The sequence below is a fragment of the Carlito syrichta genome, unplaced genomic scaffold (genome assembly GCF_000164805.1).
Source record: "Carlito syrichta isolate Samal-C Ts95f unplaced genomic scaffold, Tarsius_syrichta-2.0.1 Scaffold312069, whole genome shotgun sequence".
Classification (NCBI taxonomy): domain Eukaryota; kingdom Metazoa; phylum Chordata; class Mammalia; order Primates; family Tarsiidae; genus Carlito; species Carlito syrichta.
Genome location: NW_007256165.1, coordinates 127,073 through 148,588, shown reverse-complemented (window position 1 = coordinate 148,588; position 21,516 = coordinate 127,073). Strand labels below are relative to the sequence as shown.

At 45.0% G+C, this 21,516-nt stretch overlaps 1 protein-coding gene and 1 long non-coding RNA gene across 2 annotated transcripts in view; one reads left to right on the top strand and one right to left on the bottom strand.

The window, feature by feature from the left end:
* The first annotated feature begins 10 nt into the window (after positions 1 to 10).
* Positions 11 to 18,714, top strand: SERPINB6 (serpin family B member 6). Its single transcript, XM_008069494.2, has 7 exons — positions 11 to 34; positions 5,515 to 5,689; positions 8,526 to 8,672; positions 12,421 to 12,538; positions 13,706 to 13,848; positions 17,800 to 17,955; positions 18,170 to 18,714. Exons 2-7 carry the CDS (start codon positions 5,525 to 5,527, stop codon positions 18,569 to 18,571), a joined length of 1,131 nt encoding a protein of 376 aa, XP_008067685.1. The 5' UTR covers positions 11 to 34; positions 5,515 to 5,524; the 3' UTR covers positions 18,572 to 18,714.
* LOC103272005 overlaps positions 12,328 to 21,516 on the bottom strand; it is an 11,258-nt gene continuing 2,069 nt past the window's right edge. Inside the window, exons 2-3 of the long non-coding RNA XR_505093.2 lie at positions 20,536 to 20,946; positions 12,328 to 12,523 (exon numbers count right to left, since the gene is read on the bottom strand). This is a non-coding gene — a long non-coding RNA (uncharacterized LOC103272005). The remainder of the gene's footprint in view (positions 12,524 to 20,535; positions 20,947 to 21,516) is intronic.

Here is a 21,516-nt window from a genome sequence, read left to right as displayed (position 1 = left end):
GGAACCCGGCGGCAGCGAATGGGGACGCCGCTCGGTGAGTCGTGCGTGGCCGCCGGCCCGGCGGGTGACGCCGCGGACCGCCTGGACCTCTGGCGCGCAAGCCCAGCGCCCAAGGGGCGGGCGGCAGGCGCGCGATGGGGGCGGCGCCGAGCCTCTCGGACTGCTGCGCCGGACCCCCGGGCCACAGGTGACCCCGCCCACCCCGCGGCCACAAGGGACCCCGCCCGTCCCGCGCGACCCGGAGGCGCAGGCTCGCGCTGCAGGGCCCCGGGCGTTGGGAACCGCGGAGGGCTAGAGGCGGAGAGAGCCCGAGGGGTCGGTGCCCAGGACGGCTGGACCGGTCCCCCGGGGCCTTTTCCCTGAACCGGCTTTGCCTGCGCCCAGGAGTTGGGCAAATTCCGCAGCGCTTTCGAGGTCGCTCGGGCCGGTGAATAATCGTGAGGACCTTTCCAGATCTTGTCACTGCTCGGTTTTCTTAACACTCACTGCAGGCAAACTGTTACTAGATTTGGTGTCCTCAAGGCAAAGAGGGCATGGGGAAAATTGTAACCATGTTTGGAGTATGTGTGCTAGATGACATCGGAGTTTAAATTCGTTTCTTCTCTTTTCCCCCCTAAAGTTCGGTTTTGGAAAAGGAAGCGTGCAAAGTTAATATTCACGTGCTGTCAGGGATGCTCAGGTGTGAGAGGGAGGCCGGCCGAGTCAGTTTTGGCACTTTTACCCCTTAGAAGCAGTTGTGCCTGATGACAGGAATATGTTCTGAGGCTGCCCTCTTCTTTTCTGGTGTGGTTTAAGACTGATGAGATCTGAAGTGTTAAATGACCCTTGAGTTAGGGTCCTGGGACTAGCGTTGCGTCAGTTGGGCCGAGTTGTATGTACTGTGATTAACCTGAATGACTGCTGCTATCAGCGTAGATGGGGTGTGTCCCCGTTTCATGACTACCTCTGAATAATTGCATCCATTGTGACTTGGTGTCACAGCAGAGAAAGGCACTTCTGGTCATACTTGGCCACATAAACTAAATATTTAAATTAGGCTGCTGGGTACAGTGGCTCATGCCTGTAATCCCAGTACTTTGGGAGGCAGAGGCAAGAGAATTGCCTGAGCTCAGGGGTTTGAGAGCAGCCTGGGCAATTTGGTGAGACCTCGTATCTACAATAAATAAAAAACTTAGCCGGGTGTGGTGGTGCATGCCCGTAGTTCTAGCTACTTAGAAGACTGAAGCCAAAGGATTACCTGAGCCCAGCAGGTCAAGGCTGAAGTGGCTGTGAGCATACATATTTATTAATCCATAAAAATAAATGAATAGATTAATTTAATTAAATTAAATAAGGCCAATTTCAAGACATTTATCTAATAATAAGGTCACCCAAGTGGATGTTGTAAAGTCCCATGGAAGACCACACACACATACCTTACGTTTCTAAGCTTGCTGGACCTGGGATTAGGACAAGACATCCAAAGAAAGAAAATAATGTATAATTCCCCTATTTACAGCCGCCTGCTGCTCAGAGAAGTTATACACACACACACATCACAAAAAAATAATGGTAGGGACAAAGCAGGAGCCCAAGTTTCCATTAACTCAATCTTTGAATAGTTAAATTTTGTAAGAAATTAAGACATCTTTAATAGACATCAAGGAACACAATTAAATAGTAACAACTAAAAAAATTATTAAGACTTTATCAGGCCGGGCGTGGTGGCTCAAGCATGTAATCCCAGCACTTTGGGAGGCCGAGACGTGAGGATTGCCTGAGTCCAGAGGTTTAAGATCAGCCTGAGCAACTTGGTGAGCGCTACTTGGTTCCAGATACTTGAAAGACTGAGGCGGAAAGATCGCCTGAGCCCAGCAGGTCAAGGCTGAAGTGGCCGTGAGCGTGCCACTGCACTCCAGTCTGGGCGACAGAGTGAGACTCCAACTCAAAAAAAAAAAAAAAAAAAAGAATTTAGCATCCAGTTTTTATATCTGTGACTTAAATATTTTTATTTTTAAAGGTGTCTGTTTAAAGCAATAAATAATTTTGAAATATGTAATAAATGTGTACATATTTACATATGTATGTACGTATTTGTATATATAGGAAAGACATTAAACTCTCTTGCTTACTGCAGCTAAAGCAGTAGGTACTTGGAAAGCTATTGATAGGCAGGGAGTTTGCAACGTGATCTGTGAAAATCACACCCTCCTAACAAACCTCAACTTTGTTATATAAACGTTGAACCAGATTGATCTGGTGCAGCCAGTAGGGCACTGTTGATTTATTGGGTTTTTTTTTTCTATTTAGTAAGTTGTATATAGGACACGGATATAATTTTAGCATTCATGGTATCATCAGTGATTTTCAACTGAAAAATAGAATGTTATTACTGATCTCATTGTGGGTTTTGAAAACTGCGGTAAATTTTGCTCTTTTTCTGACATTTGATGTTAACAATTATTGAATGTTAGAGATAGAAGGGGATATGGATGATCTGGTATATTCTCTTTCTCATACAGGGAGGGAACTGGTAACAGAAATCAAATGATTTGCCCAGGGTCCCAGAGCTGGCACGACAAACCCTGTCTCCCTATTCACTTGTGCCTTCTGTGAATATCCTGATTTGATTTCCCCAGTTTAGTATTTAAAATAAAAAAAAGAAGACTGAAGCTGCTTTATTTTGAGGAACTTTCAGCATTAAATCCCCTGATACAATGAAACCCAGGTACACTGATTTTTCCTCTGCCCTGCATACTATACTGTGGACTAGCCAGACTGTTGCTCACCCTGCGATGTGTCTTCAGGTAGGGAGAGGAGGGCAGCTTTGCCTTTTGGAGGTAATTTTCAGAAAGGTCAGTGCCCAAAACAAATTCTTAGGGACATTGCCAGAGATGAAGTACTTTATTAATGACCTTTCTTAGGTTGGCATTCTCATTTGAATTAAGAATTCTTCAACATTTGTGGGGAAATGTGTGCTGATAGTAAGAGTCTTGGATGGGGATGCGGGGTGGGAGGCGGGGAGGGGAATGCGGGGCTTTTCTCTGGTCAGCTAACCTGGTAATTACCTCTGTCTTTTTTCAGTTCATGGAGGGGTCGTCTCACCCCACAACGTCTCTTATGTGGGCTGAGCCATTATGGGGGCAAAGTCAGAGGTGTCCCTGTCCCTAGGCCAGGAAAGAGTTTATGCAGCGAGGAATTGACATTTGTTTGAGTCTAAATACATAGAACTGTGTGTGGTTCTTGCTTTGGGATACTTCTTCTTTCTTAATTTGAAATAAAATAAAGTGACTTCTTTTTTTTTCTTTCTTTTTTACCAGTTGTTTCTCCTAAAGTTGATAGCTCTTGCTGATCTAGAATGCAAAGAGCCAAAAATAGGCACAATTTTGCTTTCGTTTCATGTTTATATTGATGTTTCCAAGGCTCTGTAAAATCCTGACATTATTTCTGTATCATCAGAAGAAATTTATAATGTACGTATTGTACTTTCATTAAAAATTGCCAAAGTCTCAGCAAACCAGGAATACTTAGCACCCCAAGTATTCTCTATAACAAAGGAAAGTTTGGAAACAAAATATTTATACAAGGACAATGTACAAGATTTATTAGGTGTATCAGTCATTGTATTAGTACCTGTGACTTCTGTAACAAATGACCACAGATTCAGTGGTGGTTTAAAACGACATGGGTTTACTTTCTTAATCTTCTGGATGTCAGAAGTCCAAATGCGGTCTCCCTAGGCCAAAATCAAGGGGTTAGCAGGGCCAGGCTCCTGTGGAGGAGAATCCTTTTCCTTGCCTTTCCCAGCTGCTATTACTGTATTCCTGGCATTCTTTGGCTTGAGACTGCTTCATGTTCAAAGCCAGGAGAATGGCATCTTGCTGTATTCTTCCCATTGCTTTTTTCTGAAAGATCTCCCTCAGTCTCCCTCTTAGAAGGATACCTGTGATGACACTTAGAGGTGATTTGGATAATCTCCCCATCTCAGGAGCTTTGATTTAAGCACAGCTGCAAAAGCTCTTTTGCCATATTAGGGAACATTCACAGATTCCAGGGATCAGGACCCAGATATCTTTGGGGCCCTAGTTCAGCCAACTGCAGCTATGAATGTAAAGGCATGCTTGGTGAAGAATGGGCTAATTCATCCTCTCCTCTCAGGTCCTTCTGTTGGGCACCTCCCTCCCTCTCCCATCTACTCCATGAAGTATCTCCTGCTTCATCCCTTCCCTGTTCTGTGGGTTCCCACCCGCTGCTCAAGTGAGTCGTTGGGAATGTCTTAGAATGCCAGCATTCTCCAACTGGGGAGATATTAATTTGGTAAATATCTGTGAACTGTGTCAGAGCAAACAGGTCCTGCACCTCAGAGTAAATTCCTTCCCAGCCTGCCAGGCTGCATTTGCAGGCTGCCTGTCTGTTGGGTCCTCATCTGCCTCCCGTCCTCTCACCTGAGTCCTTCAGGTCTTCTTCTTGAACAGAAACCGAGAGACACGGCATTGGCCCTGATCTATGAGCCCATCTGCCCCCTAGACTGGATCTATCACTTCCCTTCTGTGAACTTCATCTTCCTTATCATTAAATGGGGAGTTGGTGATAGGTATCTCTAAAAACTTGTTGAGCTTTAACATTTTGTGAGCTTTAACATTTTGTGATCCTCTGATTCTGACCAGCCTGAAGATACCCCAGCTCACCCTGCCTCGACTGCCCAGCCGCATTCCTATTCTAGACCCTGCCAGGGCCGCCACATGCCCTGCACAGGGCTGTAGAGATGTGTGCAGCCTGGCCCCATCCTCTAAACCTGCTTCTGGAGGTGGAGATGGGGGTTGCACCCACTGCCCAAGAGATACGGTTGTATCATGGGGGTCAGTGTCCTCATGTCCCAGAACCAGGGGCTGGAGGACCTCGCCTGTAATAGCAGGAGGTCCTCAAGTGCGGCCAAAGACTGGGGCAACAGGCAAATGTTTGTAAGGCTTTCGTGTATCTTTGTGTGTGGCTTGACTTGCTATCTTTTATTTTAAAGGGTATTTTATTTTAAGGATAGCCTGAAGTGGGGTCTTTTCCCACATTATAAAAATACTCAGCCATCTTTTCTTGTATAGCTTAGTGAATTTATCATCCTGGATGATTTTTCAGGTTATAACACACCGCATATAAACCCACACAACACACCAGAGAATACAGGAATGGAAGTGAAAGCCAGTACCCCCGATCTGATCCCAACCCAGGAAGTGACTCCAGGAAAGCAGAGCGTGATCCTCTTCCCCGAGTTTCTCTGTGCTCATGGGCAAGTGTACTGATAGAAGTCCTCACAGAACAGGGTCACATTATACAAGGAACTGTTGTGTTTTTTACATTTAATATTAGAAACACACAAAATAATGTTGAGGGCCCCAAAAAGAAATGCTCAAAGTTGTGTGTGTGCCCTTGCCTGCTTACTGGACTAGATCATTTGTGGTAACACTCAGCAAGGAGGGGAAGAGTGCCGTTGCTGTGGAGGTCTGTGTTCATGCCATGCTGACTTTCCATCCATCGTTCCAGGTTCTCCATCATGGATCCTCTCGCAGAAGCAAATGGCACCTTTGCCTTAGACCTTTTGAAAACGCTGGGCAAGGACAACTCGAAGAACTTGTTTTTCTCACCCATGAGCTTCTCCTCTGCCCTGGCCATGGTCTTCTTGGGGGCAAAGGGAAACACTGCTGCCCAGATGGCCCAGGTACTGTTTCTGGGCAACTGTAGATGCTACTAATTGACAACTGATTCGGTTCTCCACATTCCAGATCCCAAAGGGATTTGCTCTAGACAATTAACTGTGGGTGTTGCAGGGTGTGGATGGAGAGTTGAAAGGGAAGGCCAGTCTTGCCAGAGCACCCTGGGCTAAGTGCCTGACATTATCTGGGGTGGAAGGGAGGGGCGCTGGATTCAGAGAAATGAAACTATCACCACATGGTTTAGCATGTTCTTGAGTTTGTATTTAGATGTGAAGTCACACAGTTCAGGTTGAGTCCTGTAGTCTTTGGATATTGTCACTTGCTTTGTGATAGCTAAGATGCTTTATTTTCTCATTTATGTGTAAAATCCTCTTAGAGATTGATAGGCTAAAAAGACAAATTTCCTGTTCCCCCCAAACTTACAATGATGAAACACAGTGGGATAACTGAAATAGGTACTCCCTCCAAAAGTGGTGGGGGAAGGTGTATTACTACTAATACTAGTAATAGTATTAGCTATTACTAGTGCTGCTGTGATAAAACACCACAGGCTAAGGGTTTCACCCACAGGGATTCACTTATTTTTCTCACAGTCCCGGAGGCTGGAACTCCTCGATCAGGGTAGGGCAGAGTTGGTTTCTGCAGAGACCTCTCTCCTTGGCTTGCAGATGGCATCTTCTCTCTGTGCACCACATGGTCATTCCTTTCTGCACATCTGTATCCTCATCTCTTCTTATAAGAACACCAGTCAGATTGGATTAGGGCCCCCTTTAGGACCTCATTTTAACTTTATTACTTCTGTAAAGGTCCAGTCTCCAAATAGTGTCACGTTCTGAGGTACTGGAGTTGGGACTTCAACATGCAAATTTTAGGGGACACATTAAGCCCATCAATAAGAGGCGTGGGAAGCATGTCACAATCACTGAACTGTAGCACTTCTGAAACTCAGCCAGGTGTGCAAGGCCAGTGCCTCAGCCCCGAGTACAACGACTGTCCTTGACCGAGCCCCCACTGCGGCTTTCCAGAGCTGCTCCTCAGCTGCTGTGCCTTGGCCATGGCTCTCTCCTCTGTGTTCTAGCCAAGGTCTCATGTGTGCTGCCCCTCTCAGCCCACTTCCTGCCCCATAGACTGTGGGACCCACAGGCCTCCCTTCACTTTGAGCTGTCTCTCCCTTAAAAACCACTGCAGGGCCAGGTGCAGAGGCTCATGCCTGTAATCCCAGCACTTTGGGAGGTGGAGGTGAAAGGATTGCCTGAGCCCAGAGGTTCAAGTCCAGCCTGGGCAACTTGGTGAGACTTTGTCTCTACATAAATAAAAAAAATTAGCCAGGTGTGGTGGCGTGCACCTGTAGTCCCTTACTTGGAAGAATGAGGCAGAAGGATCACCTGAGCCCAGCAGGTCGAGGCTGTGGTAGCTGTGAGCTGTGCTATTGCACTGCTTTAGCCTGAGCGGCAGAATGAGTAGCCTGACTCAAAAAAAAAAAAAAAAACCACCACTGCGGGATTTCTATCTATCAGCTTAGAGTCTGCCTCCCTGGGCAAAAGCCTCATGTGTGCACATGTTTGGGACAGTGCTCCGTGTTGGGCTGGGCATTGGTGCTATGGGTTGGAGTCCTGGAGATGCTTGAAAGCCCCTTGTCCAGCCAGGGGGGTCTATAGTTGCTGCTGAGGATTAGCAAAGTGGATATTGACCTCACCTCGAAGTCAGAAATTAGGCTTTGATCTTAGTCCTGAGGCCAGTTTTTACCTTAAAATCATTTGCCAGCTGAGGAGGCTGGGAATAAGAAATATTTTTATTTTCCACCCAACATATCCTGGGTTGAAAATAGTTCTTTTAAATTCTGCTTGAAAATGGAATAATTCCTTCTTTAACTCTTCCCTAGCAGCTGAAAGGAGCCATGTTCTTCCTGGACCCCTCAGCCAGATGCACAGGTTCATGGGGGATATTTCCTACCTCCTCTGTAGCTGCAGGCGACCGTCTTTCCACTAATCCTACTGGCACACACCATGGCTCCCTTCCTCCAGCTCCTAGAAGTAACAGTGTCACGGTTCTTCCAGATTCTGCCAGCTGCCTGGGTTCAAAGCCAGGGCCACATATTTTAGGGTTACAATAAATCAAAAAATTAGCCAGGCACCTGTAGTTTCAGCTACTTGGAAGGCTGAGGCGGAAGGATCACCGGAGCCCAGCAGGTTGAGGCTGTGGTGGCTGGGAGCATGCCACTGCACTCCAGTCTGGGCGACAGAGACTCCAACTCAAAAAAAAAAGGTTCTTGTCATGACAGAACTCCACTCTATCTGACCTGGAAGTTTCATGAAGTTCTCTTTGACTGTTGTCTAGGTCTCGGTTCTCTTCCAGGTGACTCTCCCAGGCAGTGGCTCTTCACCCCAAGGCTCTCTACATGGCCTCCATTGGGATAGTTTGCACTTACAGTGACTGGAGTGCAAGACATGGCAGCTGTCCGGCCTTTTAAAAAGGGCCCAGACCTGGAACAACATCCCTTCTGCTGAATTCAGTTGGTTGGAGCCAGTGGCAGGGCCAGCCCAGACCTCAGGGCGGGAGAGAGCCTGAACCATCCAGCATCAGGAGCGGCCTGTGTTTGTGGCAGCCTTGTTAGCAGCCACACTCCAAGCAGTGAGCACAGAGAGCCTGGGCTTGGGGAGGGGCATTTCTGCTCATACCAGCACTTTCCATACCAGGGCGCTGGGAGGGAGCTTTTGAGACATTCTGGTGGTTAACTGGATGAATGTTTTGAACGGTAATAAGGATCTGCATGGTGACTAAGCAGAGTTTGGTGTTGCCCAGTCTCCTGAAGTTGTATGTTGTTACTGTGTTTGATTTTAGGTGCTGTCTTTAAATAAAAGCGGTGACAGCAGGGACGTCCACCAGGGCTTCCAGTCCCTTCTCACTGAGGTGAACAAGACTGGCACGCAGTACTTGCTTAGGACAGCCAACAGGCTCTTTGGAGAACAGTCTTGTGATTTCCTCTCTGTAAGTCACTAAAGAAATAAAGCTGACAGGGTGATGGGAGGGGAGCCGGACTCAACAAGAAGCATGTGGGCTCTGAATGTCATGATACCATATATTCAGTTTCGCAGTTTGTTTCTTTTTACCTACTGATATGTCTTAAATTCTTTGCATCTCAGTATATGTGGCTCTACCTCGTGCTTTTGAACTGCTGATGTCCCTAAGCATGGCTATATCTTGATGTTGTAAGCTGTTCCTCATTGATGAGCATTTAGCTCAAAGCCAACCTGGGCTATTACCAACATCAAGTGTTTTTACACATGATTTTGTGCATATTCACATGTTGTTCCAAGATCGGTTTGTAGCGAGGAGGAAAGAAGTGAAGCTTTGAAAGTTTGTTAAATATTGCTAAATTGGGCCAGGCATGGTGGCTCACACCTATAATCCCAGCACTTTGGAGACAGAGGCAAGAGGATTACCTGAGCCTAGGGATTTGAGACCAGCCTGGGCAACATGGCAAGACCTCATCTCTACAATAAATCAAAAAATTAGCTGGCCATGGTGGCACACACTTGTAGTTCCAGCTACTTAGAGGACTGGGGCAGAAGGATTGCCTGAGCCCAGGAGGTCAAGGCTATGGTAGCCGCAACTGTGCACCTGACTACACTCCAGCCTGGGTGACAGAGTGAGATTCTGACTCCAAAAAAATTCCTAAATTGCTCTCCAAAATGTTGATTCTATTATGTTCAGGGTTATTAGCAGAGGGCTCATTTCCACTTGTCATCAACATTGCATATTGTGACCTTTTAAATGAGTTTGAACAACTTTTCTCAAGTTTTTTGAGCTTGTGTATGTTTTCTGAGAATTGCCTATTTATATATTCTTTGCACTTTTTTTCTATTGGGCTGTATGCCCTTACTGACTTATAAGAGTTTGGAATATTAATCTTATGCTTTTCTATGACTTTTTCCCATCATTTCTCAAACTAGTTTCAGACTCTTCATTAATTGTTTTAAAATAAATGGTGTGAAGTGAATAAATGGTGGTCAAGTGTGAGGTCAAATATTGGTAAGATTTATACACTACAGTGTGATTTTTTTTTTTTTTTTACAACTTGTTTTAGTCTTAGCTACTTTCTAGGTTATTGTCTTCTTTCTATATAAAGAAAAACAAAACTTTAACAAACACAAAGGTTTGGCTGATTCACTTTAATTTTCTTTCTTTTTTCTTCTTTTTTGATGGATGTTTTAAGGAAAGCATTGATATTTAAAATTTTCATATTACAAAAAAGATTTGAAATATTTATCAGTTATTTCTCATTTACTGTCAAAAGGATTCAGTATCAGTCTCAATAAGTAATTAGATAATCCCTTTAGTATGATTATTCACAGCTTATAAAACAGCAATGTATCAAGTAGCAGACAGTTATTTTCAAATATGTTTAAAAGTTATAAAAATCACCCAAGGGTATGGGAAGTTATCAAATATGCAAGTGACTGGTTTGCTTCCAGACTATTTTTCTTAGGTTGGGATATTTAAAATTTTTTCAAAAACATTGATCAACAAACTGAGCTGCAAAATTGGCAAAGCAATACTATGTGAGGGTTAAATGAAAAGCTATATGTTCACCTTGTGCAGTGCCTACAGTATACTGAGACTTCAGCAATGTTACATAAAACATTAAGAATGAAAATAATTCATCTGATCCTCAAAGTAACCCTCTGAGACATAGCTAGTGTTACCTCTTCATTTACAGAAGACAAGGAGGCATAGAGGAACTAGTTGACTTTATAGGTTGTAGCACTGGTGTTCATAACTACTGTGTCACATCATTTCTCTAACCCTTTGCACTCAGATGTTCCCTCTCAGGGGACATCATAAATCTTGTATGTCCCCTCTCAGGGGACTGTTGATTGCTGGTGATTATATAGGACAAACTTATGCAAGTGCAGATTTTTCAAAAATGTATATTTCCTTGAAGTTTTCCATTCAAAAACAATGAAAAAAACCTATGTCTCAATGGAAATTTGTCGAGCTTCTGATTGATCAGTTGAGAAGTGGTTTTCAGGAATCACAAGTATATCTATCCTTCCACATCGCCTTTGAACAACAGACTGCACAATAAATTACATGTTATTAATGTGGGAGGAAGAAAATGAGACTGCATTGCCTACTCGAATAGATAAACACCAGGTGGAGGATGTCAGACAAATTATTACTGCACAGCATGTATATACCTGCAATACATGTCAGTGACTGTTCACACATTACCACACATTAGAAAAACATAAGATATAAAATTTTGATTTTTTTGTCATAAATAAGTTCCTTAATGTCCAAAATTCCATTATAAGCCAAATATCATTACAATAAAGAAATTGGTTCTAGCACTATACTGTTTAATATGAAGTGATTCGTTTTTCACTATTTCATAAATGGTAGGTGATCCATGAGATGTCTCTGAGTGCAAAGGGCTAATGATATACTGAAGAAGAAATGTGAAATCCTATAATAGAAGAAACAGTGGCTCATACCTGTAATCCCATCACTTTGGGAGGTGGAGGCAAGAGGATTGCCTGAGCCCAAGGGTTTGGGACCAGCCTGGGCAACTTGATGAGACCTTATTTCTATAATAAATCAAAAAATTAGCTGGAAATATCGCCTGAGCCTAGCGGGTCGAGGCTGTGGTAGCTGTGAGCATTCCACTGCACTCCAGCCTGGGTGACAGAGTGAGACTTTGACTCAAAAACAAAAAACAAAAACACCTGTAATCCCAATGCTTTGGGAGACAGAAGCAGGAGCATCACTTGATGCCAAGAGCTCAAGGTTACAGTGAACTGCCACTGCAATGTAGCCTGGGTGACAGAGTGAGACCCTGTTTCTGTAAAACAAAACAAAACAAAACCAGTTCTCAAAAGGGGCATTAAGTGTTTAACCATAAGCTATTCAAAAGAAAGACTGGAAATCATTCCATAGTGTACTGTCAACATGATTAGTTATTCCAGCTCATTTATTTTCCATCAAATTTTCTATATGGCAGAATGTAGCTATTCATCAATATCGTTATCATTTCATTGAATGTATTAGCAAATTAAAATTTGAATTTGTTTTGAGAGTTGTTCACAGTCTAAAATTGATCCATCTAGCATGATAGCTAGACACAAGTAGCTATTTAAATTCCAATGCAAATAATTAACATGGGATAAAATAACATATTCCACTTGACTGCACTAGCTGCGTCTCAGGTGCTCAATAGCCAGGTAGTTCCCTTTTGGAAGGTGCTGAATTAGAATATTTTGTTATCACAGAAAGCTGTGAGGGACATGCTGGTGCAGAATTGCTCATGTTTCCATGTTCTGTGGAGCCTCAGAGCTTGGTCACACCCTGCTGTTCTGCAGTGTAAGGGGGCTATGGCTCTTGCTGGGCTGACCCCCACCCAGCATGTCCAGGGGCTATCAGGAGGGACGCATTCTAGTGACTGCATTGCAATATCCTATTAGTTACCTCCCTGATGCATAGTTAACCCTTAAAGGACCAGCACTTCGTGAAGTTTATTTGATAATCAGACCATGGTTTGACTTAGTTTATAAGCTTGGATTAAATATAGCTAAAGTGGAGAAGTTCTGTTTTAGGTTAATTCCACATATTTATTTGTAAGTTATGTATGCAAATTATAAAATTATTGACTTTCTGATTTGGTGCAATGAAGAAGTAAGCTGTTGGTGTTCACTATTTTTGGAGCTGTGCAGTTATGTCACTCTGTCTATTCTAGACTTTTAAAGATGCCTGCCGAAAATTCTATCACGCAGAGATGGAAGAGCTTGACTTTGTCAGTGCTGCAAAAGAGTCCAGAAATCACATAAACACCTGGGTAGCTGAAAAGACAGAAGGTGAAATATAGTGTTATTCTATTTGTAATAGTATCTTAATCGTTTTATTATCATTCTTTCACAAGACCTTCAAATGTAAACAGAATTATTTTTTTCCCTGTAAACTACAAACTTTAAAAATCTGCTTTTGAAATATTGTCAATATTTGACATTTTGGAAATGTCAAATGTAGGACATTTTGGAAATGTTAAACGTGTGACCTTTTTTTCTAGCTTTTCCCTTCCCATCATGTACCTGTGGTATCACAATATTTGGTTCAATTCTGGAGCAATCATATTTAATTTTTGGAGGGTGGGGTAAATGTTAGAGTAGTCTTTCCTTTCACAAATAGAATTTTTCTTTTATTTTAAAGATGTGGGATACGATTAGGATTAGGTATACAAGTGGTCATTGAACAGGTAAAATTTGGGCCTTCCTTTTGTCTCCACTTTGCCTGGTTTGAGATCAGGTATCTTTATTGATGTTATGTGCCCCTCACAAATAGCATTTAACAACATGCATTTTGAGTTGAACTGCCTCCCTCATGAGTACAACTCATCTCTATGCTCTGGTCTACCTGCAATTCTTCCTTTCCACCGTTCTTTAAGCTTGTAAAGAGCATCTTCTAACTGCCCAACTTTTTGCCAGTCTTTTAAGTTACTGTCTTTAAGTCATAGGCACCAGTCATCTCTGTCTCATGTGTTATGAATTCATTTTGCGTATATTAACACTTACTTGTTCACTTTAAGAATTTTATTCAAAAGATGGTGGTTTTCTTGCCAGTACTTTGAAAGCTTTTGTTAAATGTCCCTTTATATTTGGGGGACAGTGAAACTCTTTATCTGTATACTTGACTGCTCAAGGAGATGGCCCCATCTGAATGTCCTTGCTAACGTGTCATGCATCAGCAAACTTTTTTTTTCTGAGTCAGAGTCTCACTCTGTCACCCAGGCTGGAGTGCGGTGGCACACTCATGGCCACTGTAGCCTTGACCTGCTGGGCTCAGGCAGTTCTTCCTCAGCCTTCCAAATAGCTGGAACTACAGCCACTGTGCCCGGCTAATTTTTTCGCCAAGTTGCCCAGGTCTCAACCCTCTGCTTGCCAAAGAGCTGGGATTACAGGTGTGAGCCACTATGCCTGGCCCAATCAGCAGACTCTTCTAACTTGTTCTTTAATTCTTCCTTTTAGGTAAAATTGTAGAGTTGCTGTCTCCAGATGCAGTGAATTCCTTGACTAATCTGGTTCTTGTGAATGCCATCTACTTCAAAGGAAACTGGGATAAGCAGTTTAACAAGCAGCAGACCAAGGAGAGACCATTTAAAGTCAGCAAGGTGAATACGGTAACAAAGGAGATTGTTGGACTGGTCCTTGTGTTCACACTGGCTTCTAACATATGTGACAAGTTGGCCTCAAGTCACGGTGCCTTGTGTGGCTGTGGGTAGCTGGCAGCCGGACTCCCCATGGCCTTGAGATGTCCTCTCATCCTGCTCTTCCTTCTGCGTGTCATCAGCGGTGGCTGTGTGCTCCTTGGCTCCTGGGCCAGCCCCCTACCCTGTCACCTGCCCTGCTCCCTACACAGCAAATCTAACAGTGTGGCTCTCGGGGCTCATTAAAACTTGAAAGTTCACACTCCAGAATATGGTGCTGAGGCTCTTGGGGGACCCGGATCCTGCCCATTTCTCTAGTTTCATTCCCAACAGGATCTACACACCTTTTTTTCTCCAGCAACATTCTCTGGAAGCCCTCCAGAGCCAGGCAGTCCCCCCTCGGTGGCCCCCAGAAGCCACTGCAGGGTTGAATGATGCCTCGCTCTGCTGCTATGTGAGCACAGGGACTGGCTCTCAGTTGGTGCTCAGTAAATACTGAACCATCTAGTGATACTCATTCTTCTCTTGATAGTAAGAATATGTTTTTGTTTTAAAACTAATCAACAAAGGGACATAGATACTGAGTTTAGCCATCTCCAGCTTGGAAGATGTTTCTTGCTGATAGCTCTTTATCTTTCTCTCACTAAATCCAGATTTGTCTTTTATGTTTTATTTATCTTTAATTAGAGATTTTTATGCACAAAAACAGAATAGATCAATTACTGTGTATTCTTCATTAACAGTAGGTTAGATCTTCTCTGGCAACTTGAGCCCGAACCTTCAGCTTCCCAAGAAATGTATTTTCTTCTTTTCTTTTTTAAGATTAGAATATACAGTTTATTTAGAAAGTAAAATTAAGAGAGAAAGAGTAGATTCATCTCCCCAAGGTAGGGGAGGCGGCCAAAACCAGGAAACATGGCGACAGCGATAGCTCAAAGAGCACATGGCCATACCACAGTCTAGTAGGATAATGGCCACAATGACCTGGCAATGGACTGGCAATGGCCAACAAATGTATTTTCTTTTGAGCTTTATTCTGGAAGGAACTGTCCTATTTTCCCCTGGCAAAGTCATTTCTCTTGAAATTAATCCTTAACAAGATGCATGTGAGGACATCATTCAACTATAAGTAACAGAAACCTCAGCTTCAGAAAGGGAAACCCTCCTTCCACATGGTGTCAACCACAGCTATTTTGTGCGGACTGGGGAGGTGAGGAGTCCTGTCCTGTGTTCTTGTCTCTGTGTGGAGAAAGACAGGGTGAGGCAGCTGTAGTACTCAGTGCACCATCCTGTGTGGGCGTGCTTCCAGGGTTTCAACTTGATATGGATTTTCATTTTAGCTCCTTATTCCTAAATGAAATAGAACTTATCTACACAGTTGTGTAGTTAGTGACTCATATAATTACAAAGATTGGATCCTTTCGTGTTACAAGATTGGAGGCTTTGAGCTCTGGAGGGTGTAGAGAGGCCTTGCCCAAGGCAGTGGTCAGTGAAATGGACCAAAACCAGCCCACTGCCTGCTTTTTTAGATCAAGTGTTATTGGCACAAAGCCATGCATATCTGCTTATATGTTTCATTCTACAACAGCAGGATTGAGTAATTGTGACAGAACTAGTATGTATGGCCACAAAACCAAAAACATATACTCTCTAGTCAGTTTTGGAAGATGTATGTCAATCACTAGCCAAGAAACAGAGTAAGGCAGCTAAGGTCCAGGAGGCTGTGCTCTCTGAAGGTCAGCTCAGGTGGGCCTCGACAGGGTGAGAGCAAAATTCTACAACAGCAGTGTCTTTGATTTGTTCCATTTAATACAGAAAAATGTGCCATAACAGAGAACATATAGGGCCTGCAGCTGTGCCTGTAGCAGGGTGTTCAGAGATCTGCTAGGATTAAATTACAGAGGCATCAGACACTAAGGAGTTTTGTTGGATAGGGCATAGTCACCATCTATGGCTTTTTCTCACTGGTGGGGATGCACTGGTGACCAGTGCAGTTCTTCCTAGTAAGATGTGTACATTTTGCCTGGTGTTTTCAATATTCTTGCTCATTAGTTCATTTGTTCATTTTTCAGTCCTAGGCACTATTACAATAGTTGCAAACTCAGGGAAGCATGTCTGCCCTCATGAAGCTTATGTGTTCCTGGGGAAAGATAGCAAGCATAAATCAGAACACAGGAGGCCAGGCATGGGAGCTCACACCTGTAATCCCAGCACTTTGGGAGGTCAAGTCAGGAGGATCAGTTGAGGCCAGGAGTTCACAATCAGCCTCAACTGGTCTTGAACTCCTAGCAAGACTTGACCTCTACAGAAAAATTCTTTAAAAAATTAGCTGAACATGTTGGCACATGTCTGTCCTCCCAGCTACTTAGAAGAGAAGACTAAGGCAGAATGGTCACTTGAGCCGAGGAACTCACTAGAGCCCAGGACTTTGAGGTTGCTAGTAGCCATGATTGCACAACTGCACACCAGTCTGGGCAATAGAGCAAGACCCCAACACTAAAATAAATAAATAAATGCATAGGCACTTATTAGTGGTAAATGCTACAGAGACATACCAAGGAAGGGGATAGGAAATTGTGTTTGGGGTGGGGGTGTGATGTCAGGTTTATCAAGGAAAGCTTCCCTGTGAAGGTGATGATCACACACAGACTGGAAAGGGGCGGGGGTATGCTCTCCAGGTGCTGGAGATGGTATGAGCCAGGTTTGCCCACAGAACCATGAAGAGACCCCTTTGACTGTAGCCGGTGAGCAAAGGGAGAGGGAGGAGGGGTGAGCTCTTGGCATGGTCATTTCAGGACTTCAGCTCTTGCCTGAGTGCAGGGGCCACAGAAGGGTGTCTTGCCAAAGAGCCGTGTGATCTAACTTAGGCTTCACCAGATCCCTCTGGCTGCTGCGCCGAGAACAATCAGGCAGAGGTTGTCACGAGGTTCCAGAGTGAGGCTGGCAGCAGTGGGGGCAAAAAGAAGAAGCCAGATCTTGGTTATATTTTCAGGATAGAGCTAATATAATTTGCTAATGAGTCAGAGACAGGGTGTGAGAGAAAAGTGGGGTAAAGGGCACTCCTGGACTTTGGACAGCTGGACAATGGTATTGCTACTTGCTGCTGTGAGCAGAGTTGTAGACAGAGACGACTTGAAGGGATCTATAGAGCCTAGTGTTATAGGTGACACTGGGAGTTCATTTGTTTCCTTTCTTCCTCCCTCCCTTCCTCCCTTCCTTCTTCCCTTCTTTCCTTCCTCTCCCCACCTCCCTCTCTCTCCCTCCCTCTCTCTCTTTCCCTCCACCCTTTCTTTCTATAAGGTCTCGCTCTTTCACCAGGGTGGAGTGCAGTGGTGCAATCATAGCTCACTGAAGCCTTGAACTCCTGACCTCAAGCAATCCTTTCACCTCAGGCTCCCGAGTAACTAGGACTACAGGTCCCACCATGCCTGGATATTTTTTAAATATTATTTTTTGTAGAGATAAGGTCTTGCTATGTTGCCCAGGCTGGTCCTGAACTCCTGAACTCAAATAATTCTCCCTCCTTGACCCTCTAAAGTGCTGGCATTACAGATGCACATCACCATGCCCAGCCAGGAGTTTCTTCTATGTCCAAATGCAGTGGGCATGTAAGTGAGCAGTAAAATGCAGAAGTCTAGGGTCTAGGGAGAGGGCCAGGCTAGTGATTTAAATGTGGGATTTCCATTTAAAGTCATGAGACTGAATGAGATCATCAGAGAGAAAAGAAGTGTCAAGTTGAAGCCCCGGGCACCCCAGTGTCATGAAGAAGAGTTGGCAGAGGAGGGACAGATGGAGTGTTCTGGAAACCAAGGGAGAAAGTGTTTTTAGGGGCCAAGTATTGGCAGCTCTGTTGAATTTGTCCAGTGTGTCATCTGGGTCTTGTTTCAGCTTAATGCTTATCTGTTTCCTTTGTAGAATGAGCAGAAACCTGTGCAAATGATGTTTAAGAAATCTACTTTTAAAATGACCTATATAGGAGAAATATTCACCCAAATTCTGGTGCTTCCCTATGTCGGCAAGGAGCTGAATATGATCATCATGCTTCCAGATGAGAACACTGACTTGAGAACGGTAACAGAACTAAGTGGTGATGGAACCATACTGGCAAAAGCCTTGCGGTCAGGCTTCCACTGTGGCTGTGCTCCCTTCCCCTTGTCTTTTTAATGCTAGCACAGCTGTGAGTGCAGCCACCCTGCCGCCCAGTACAGAGCACTCAGGGTATCGCGCACGGCCCCACTGATCAGCACCACCCTAAGTCTTAAAGTCTTCCACTTTGTCCTTCTAGGTGGAAAAAGAAATCACTTATGAGAAATTCATAGACTGGACGAGGCCAGACATGATGGATGAAGAAGAGGTGGAAGTTTTCCTCCCAAGATTTAAACTGGAGGAGAATTATGACATGAAGAATGTCCTTTGCAGCATGGGTATGAGCGACGCCTTTGAGCCAGGAGCAGACTTCTCCGGAATGTCGTCCAAGAGAGGACTGTTTCTATCCAAGGTTGTGCATAAGTCCTTTGTGGATGTCAATGAGGAAGGCACGGAAGCTGCAGCTGCCACAGCTGCCGTCATGATGCTGCGGTGTGCCCGGATCTCCCCTCGGTTCTGTGCCGACCACCCCTTCCTTTTCTTCATCCAGCATTGCAAGACCAACGGAATTCTGTTCTGTGGCCGCTTTTCCTCTCCATGAGGACATGATGGCTGCCATGTGCAGCCGCTCTCTCTCCTGCTGACCAGCTGTCTTCTGACACTCCACAGTGTGCCTGTACCCCAAGTGGCCTTATCTGTGTGGTTCAGCAATAAAAGGCCTGATGGTGGAATGCCATGTTCAAAGCTCTGTGTCTGTGTGTCTGCCTGTGAGATATCTTTTTTGCTGCTCTCTGCAGGTCTGGGTTGTGTTGGCAGGGGCAACACTGGTCACTGAGCTCCCGCCTGCTGGGGTTGAGGTATTACTCACCCCCATAGATGTGAGGCCTGTGGCTTCACTGTGGGCAGCAGCTGCCCTCGGCATCAACCATGCAACTCTTCCTCAGGCATAAGAAGATAAATGGTGCTTCTCTGTCTTCTCTACTTGGTGAGGAGGAAACTTTACCCCACTTCTAGTGCGAGAACAGAGTGGAATGGAAGCAGTGGAGGGTGCGGGGAACTGGATTCCAGAGCTGCAAGCACTCCAGAAGCATGCACGGAGGTGGGAGAGCAGGTGACTCAGATGGGGGAGAAAACAGTCCCCTTCCCATGGGTGTTTCTGCTTTCCCGGGGACGAGCGGGTCACAGTGCTGTTCAGATGCACCAGACAGATGAGACATGTTTGGTCTCAGTAATGTAGTTTATGGTTGTGTTACGACTTTTTGTTTCTCTGCAAGTATTACAACCAGAAAAGGTGGCTGAGGTTTCTGGGGCTACTTTTGTCACTTGCTGGAAATGTGGTCGCGCACTCAGCAGTACAGGAGGGTGTCGATGGGTGGGGTCCCTGGGGAGGGGCTTATGCTGCCGTCCAGGGCGGCCTGTGTCAGGCAGTGGGAGCCCTGCCTGTGACCCGATGGGTCAGCCCTCCCCTCTCTCTGCCTGGCCCCTTGTCCCTTTGCTTCCATTCATTTCAGTGGGAGCAGCACTGGGAGGTATGGCCATGACGAGCGGGAAGAGAAGGGAAGTGGGAGCCAGGGCTTTCATCCTCCTCCCTCCTCTGCATAGCATTCTTGATACTTTTTAAAGAATTAGGACAAGCCTGAGCCTGCGGGTTCGAGACCTGCCTGGGCAACTTGGCGAGCCTTCATCTCTACAATAAACCAAAAAATCAGCCAGGCATGGTAGCGCGTGCCTGTAATTCCGGCTACTCGGAAGGCTGAGGCGGAAGGATCGCCGGAGCCCAGCAGGTCAAGGCTGTGGTGGCCGGGAGCGGCTACGGCACTCCAGTCTAGGGGACTGAGTGAGACTCCAACTGAAAAAAAAAAAAAAAAAAAAAGAATTAGGACAAGTGGGCCTGGAATGAGGTGGAGCGGGATTTCTGACGTGATGCTTCAAGCCTCTGTGCTACAGCCGGGGGCAGTAGCAGCCTGGCGTCCTGTTCCTGGGGAAGGGTCCACTTGGGCAGGGAGGGAGCGAGGGTGAGTGGAACAGTCCATCTGTCAGGGCATCATGGTGCTCGGCTTCCTTTTTCCTGGGATGAGAACCCAGGACCATCTCAGTGGTGAATTATGATGAATGCTGGTAGCCCCACCTGTTGAAGATCCCTGACACCAGTCAAAGAGCAACAGACAATGTGAGCTCTGCTCTGAGGCTCCTGGCCCTCCCTGAGGTATGCCCTTCAGTGTCTGTGAAGCTGCTCTTGAAGAGTTCCCTATCACTTAGCATTCAGTTACATTTCAGTGAAAGGTCCAACCACCCAAGTAATACCTCTGCATCTTTTATAAAATGGCACTAGAAGACACTGGGATGATTTTTGTTCATTTAAAAAATTGTTTTAATTTAAAAATTTTCTACAGTGAACATATATATTCTTGTATAATTGGAAAAATATTTTAAAATATTATTTTGAAACTGTACAGGCTTTGCGTTATATTTAAATATTGTGGAACTGAGAAGGGAAGATCTGTTCTTTCCTTGTAAGTGATTATAATGCTCACATGCAAAGGTTTCTCTTTCATTGTTCCTTACCCTTCTCTCCTCACGTTCTCTTCATTTCAGTTCACTCACTCTTGAAATGGCTCAGCCTTTGGCAGTCAGGGCAGGCATAGCTCTGGGCTGGACAGCCCCTGTGCTTGGCCAAGTGGCTGACTGCAGTCATGCAGATAGTGGCCAGAGCCAGGGCGTGAGTGGTGAGGCCCTGGATGTGCCCATCCTCCGTAAGGGGTATGATTCTTTGAGGTGGTGGTGTGTGGTCTGGGGAAAGGAGAACTGAACTGTCGGCTGAGGCTGAACTCTGTTGTGCCTGCTTCCATCCATTCCCTTGCTGAAATCATCCACATCCATGCAAACAGGGCAGGCCTCACAGTCAGGCGGCACCTGGCTTCCAGTTTCCACACAGATGCTGTATGTGTCTCTCAAGGCATCAGCATTCCAGTCTTACTAAACACAGGCAGAGAATAAAAAAGAGGAGACACCTTTAGTTCACTGTGTATGGCTAGCACAGCCTTGATAATTTAAGGACAGTATGGAAAGTATAAATTTAGCCCATGAATACACAGGTACTGCAGCATGATAAAATTAATATCACCTGTCCCTTTGTAAAATAAAGGAGCTAGATCATAGGTCATATCACTAGATGTAGGAATAGCTACCTCACCCTCAAATGGATCACAGAGGCTGGTAAACACAAGTAATAGGCCCATCTATTGACAGGGTTGGGTTTTTCTCTTATTAGCCAGACGAAATGCAAAGGCCTTGCCGTACGATAACTAATTTCATTTTCATAGCAGCCTTTTGATATAGATTTCATTTCTTTTCTTTTTTTTTTTGAGTTGGAGTCTCACTCTGTCGCCCAGACTGGAGTGCAGTGGCTGCTTCCGGCCACCGCAGCCTCAACCTGCTGGGCTCCGGCGATCCTTCCACCCCAGCCTTCTGAGTAGCCGGAATTATAGGTGTGCGCTACCACACCCGGCTAATTTTTTTATTTATTGTAGAGATGAGGTCTCGCCT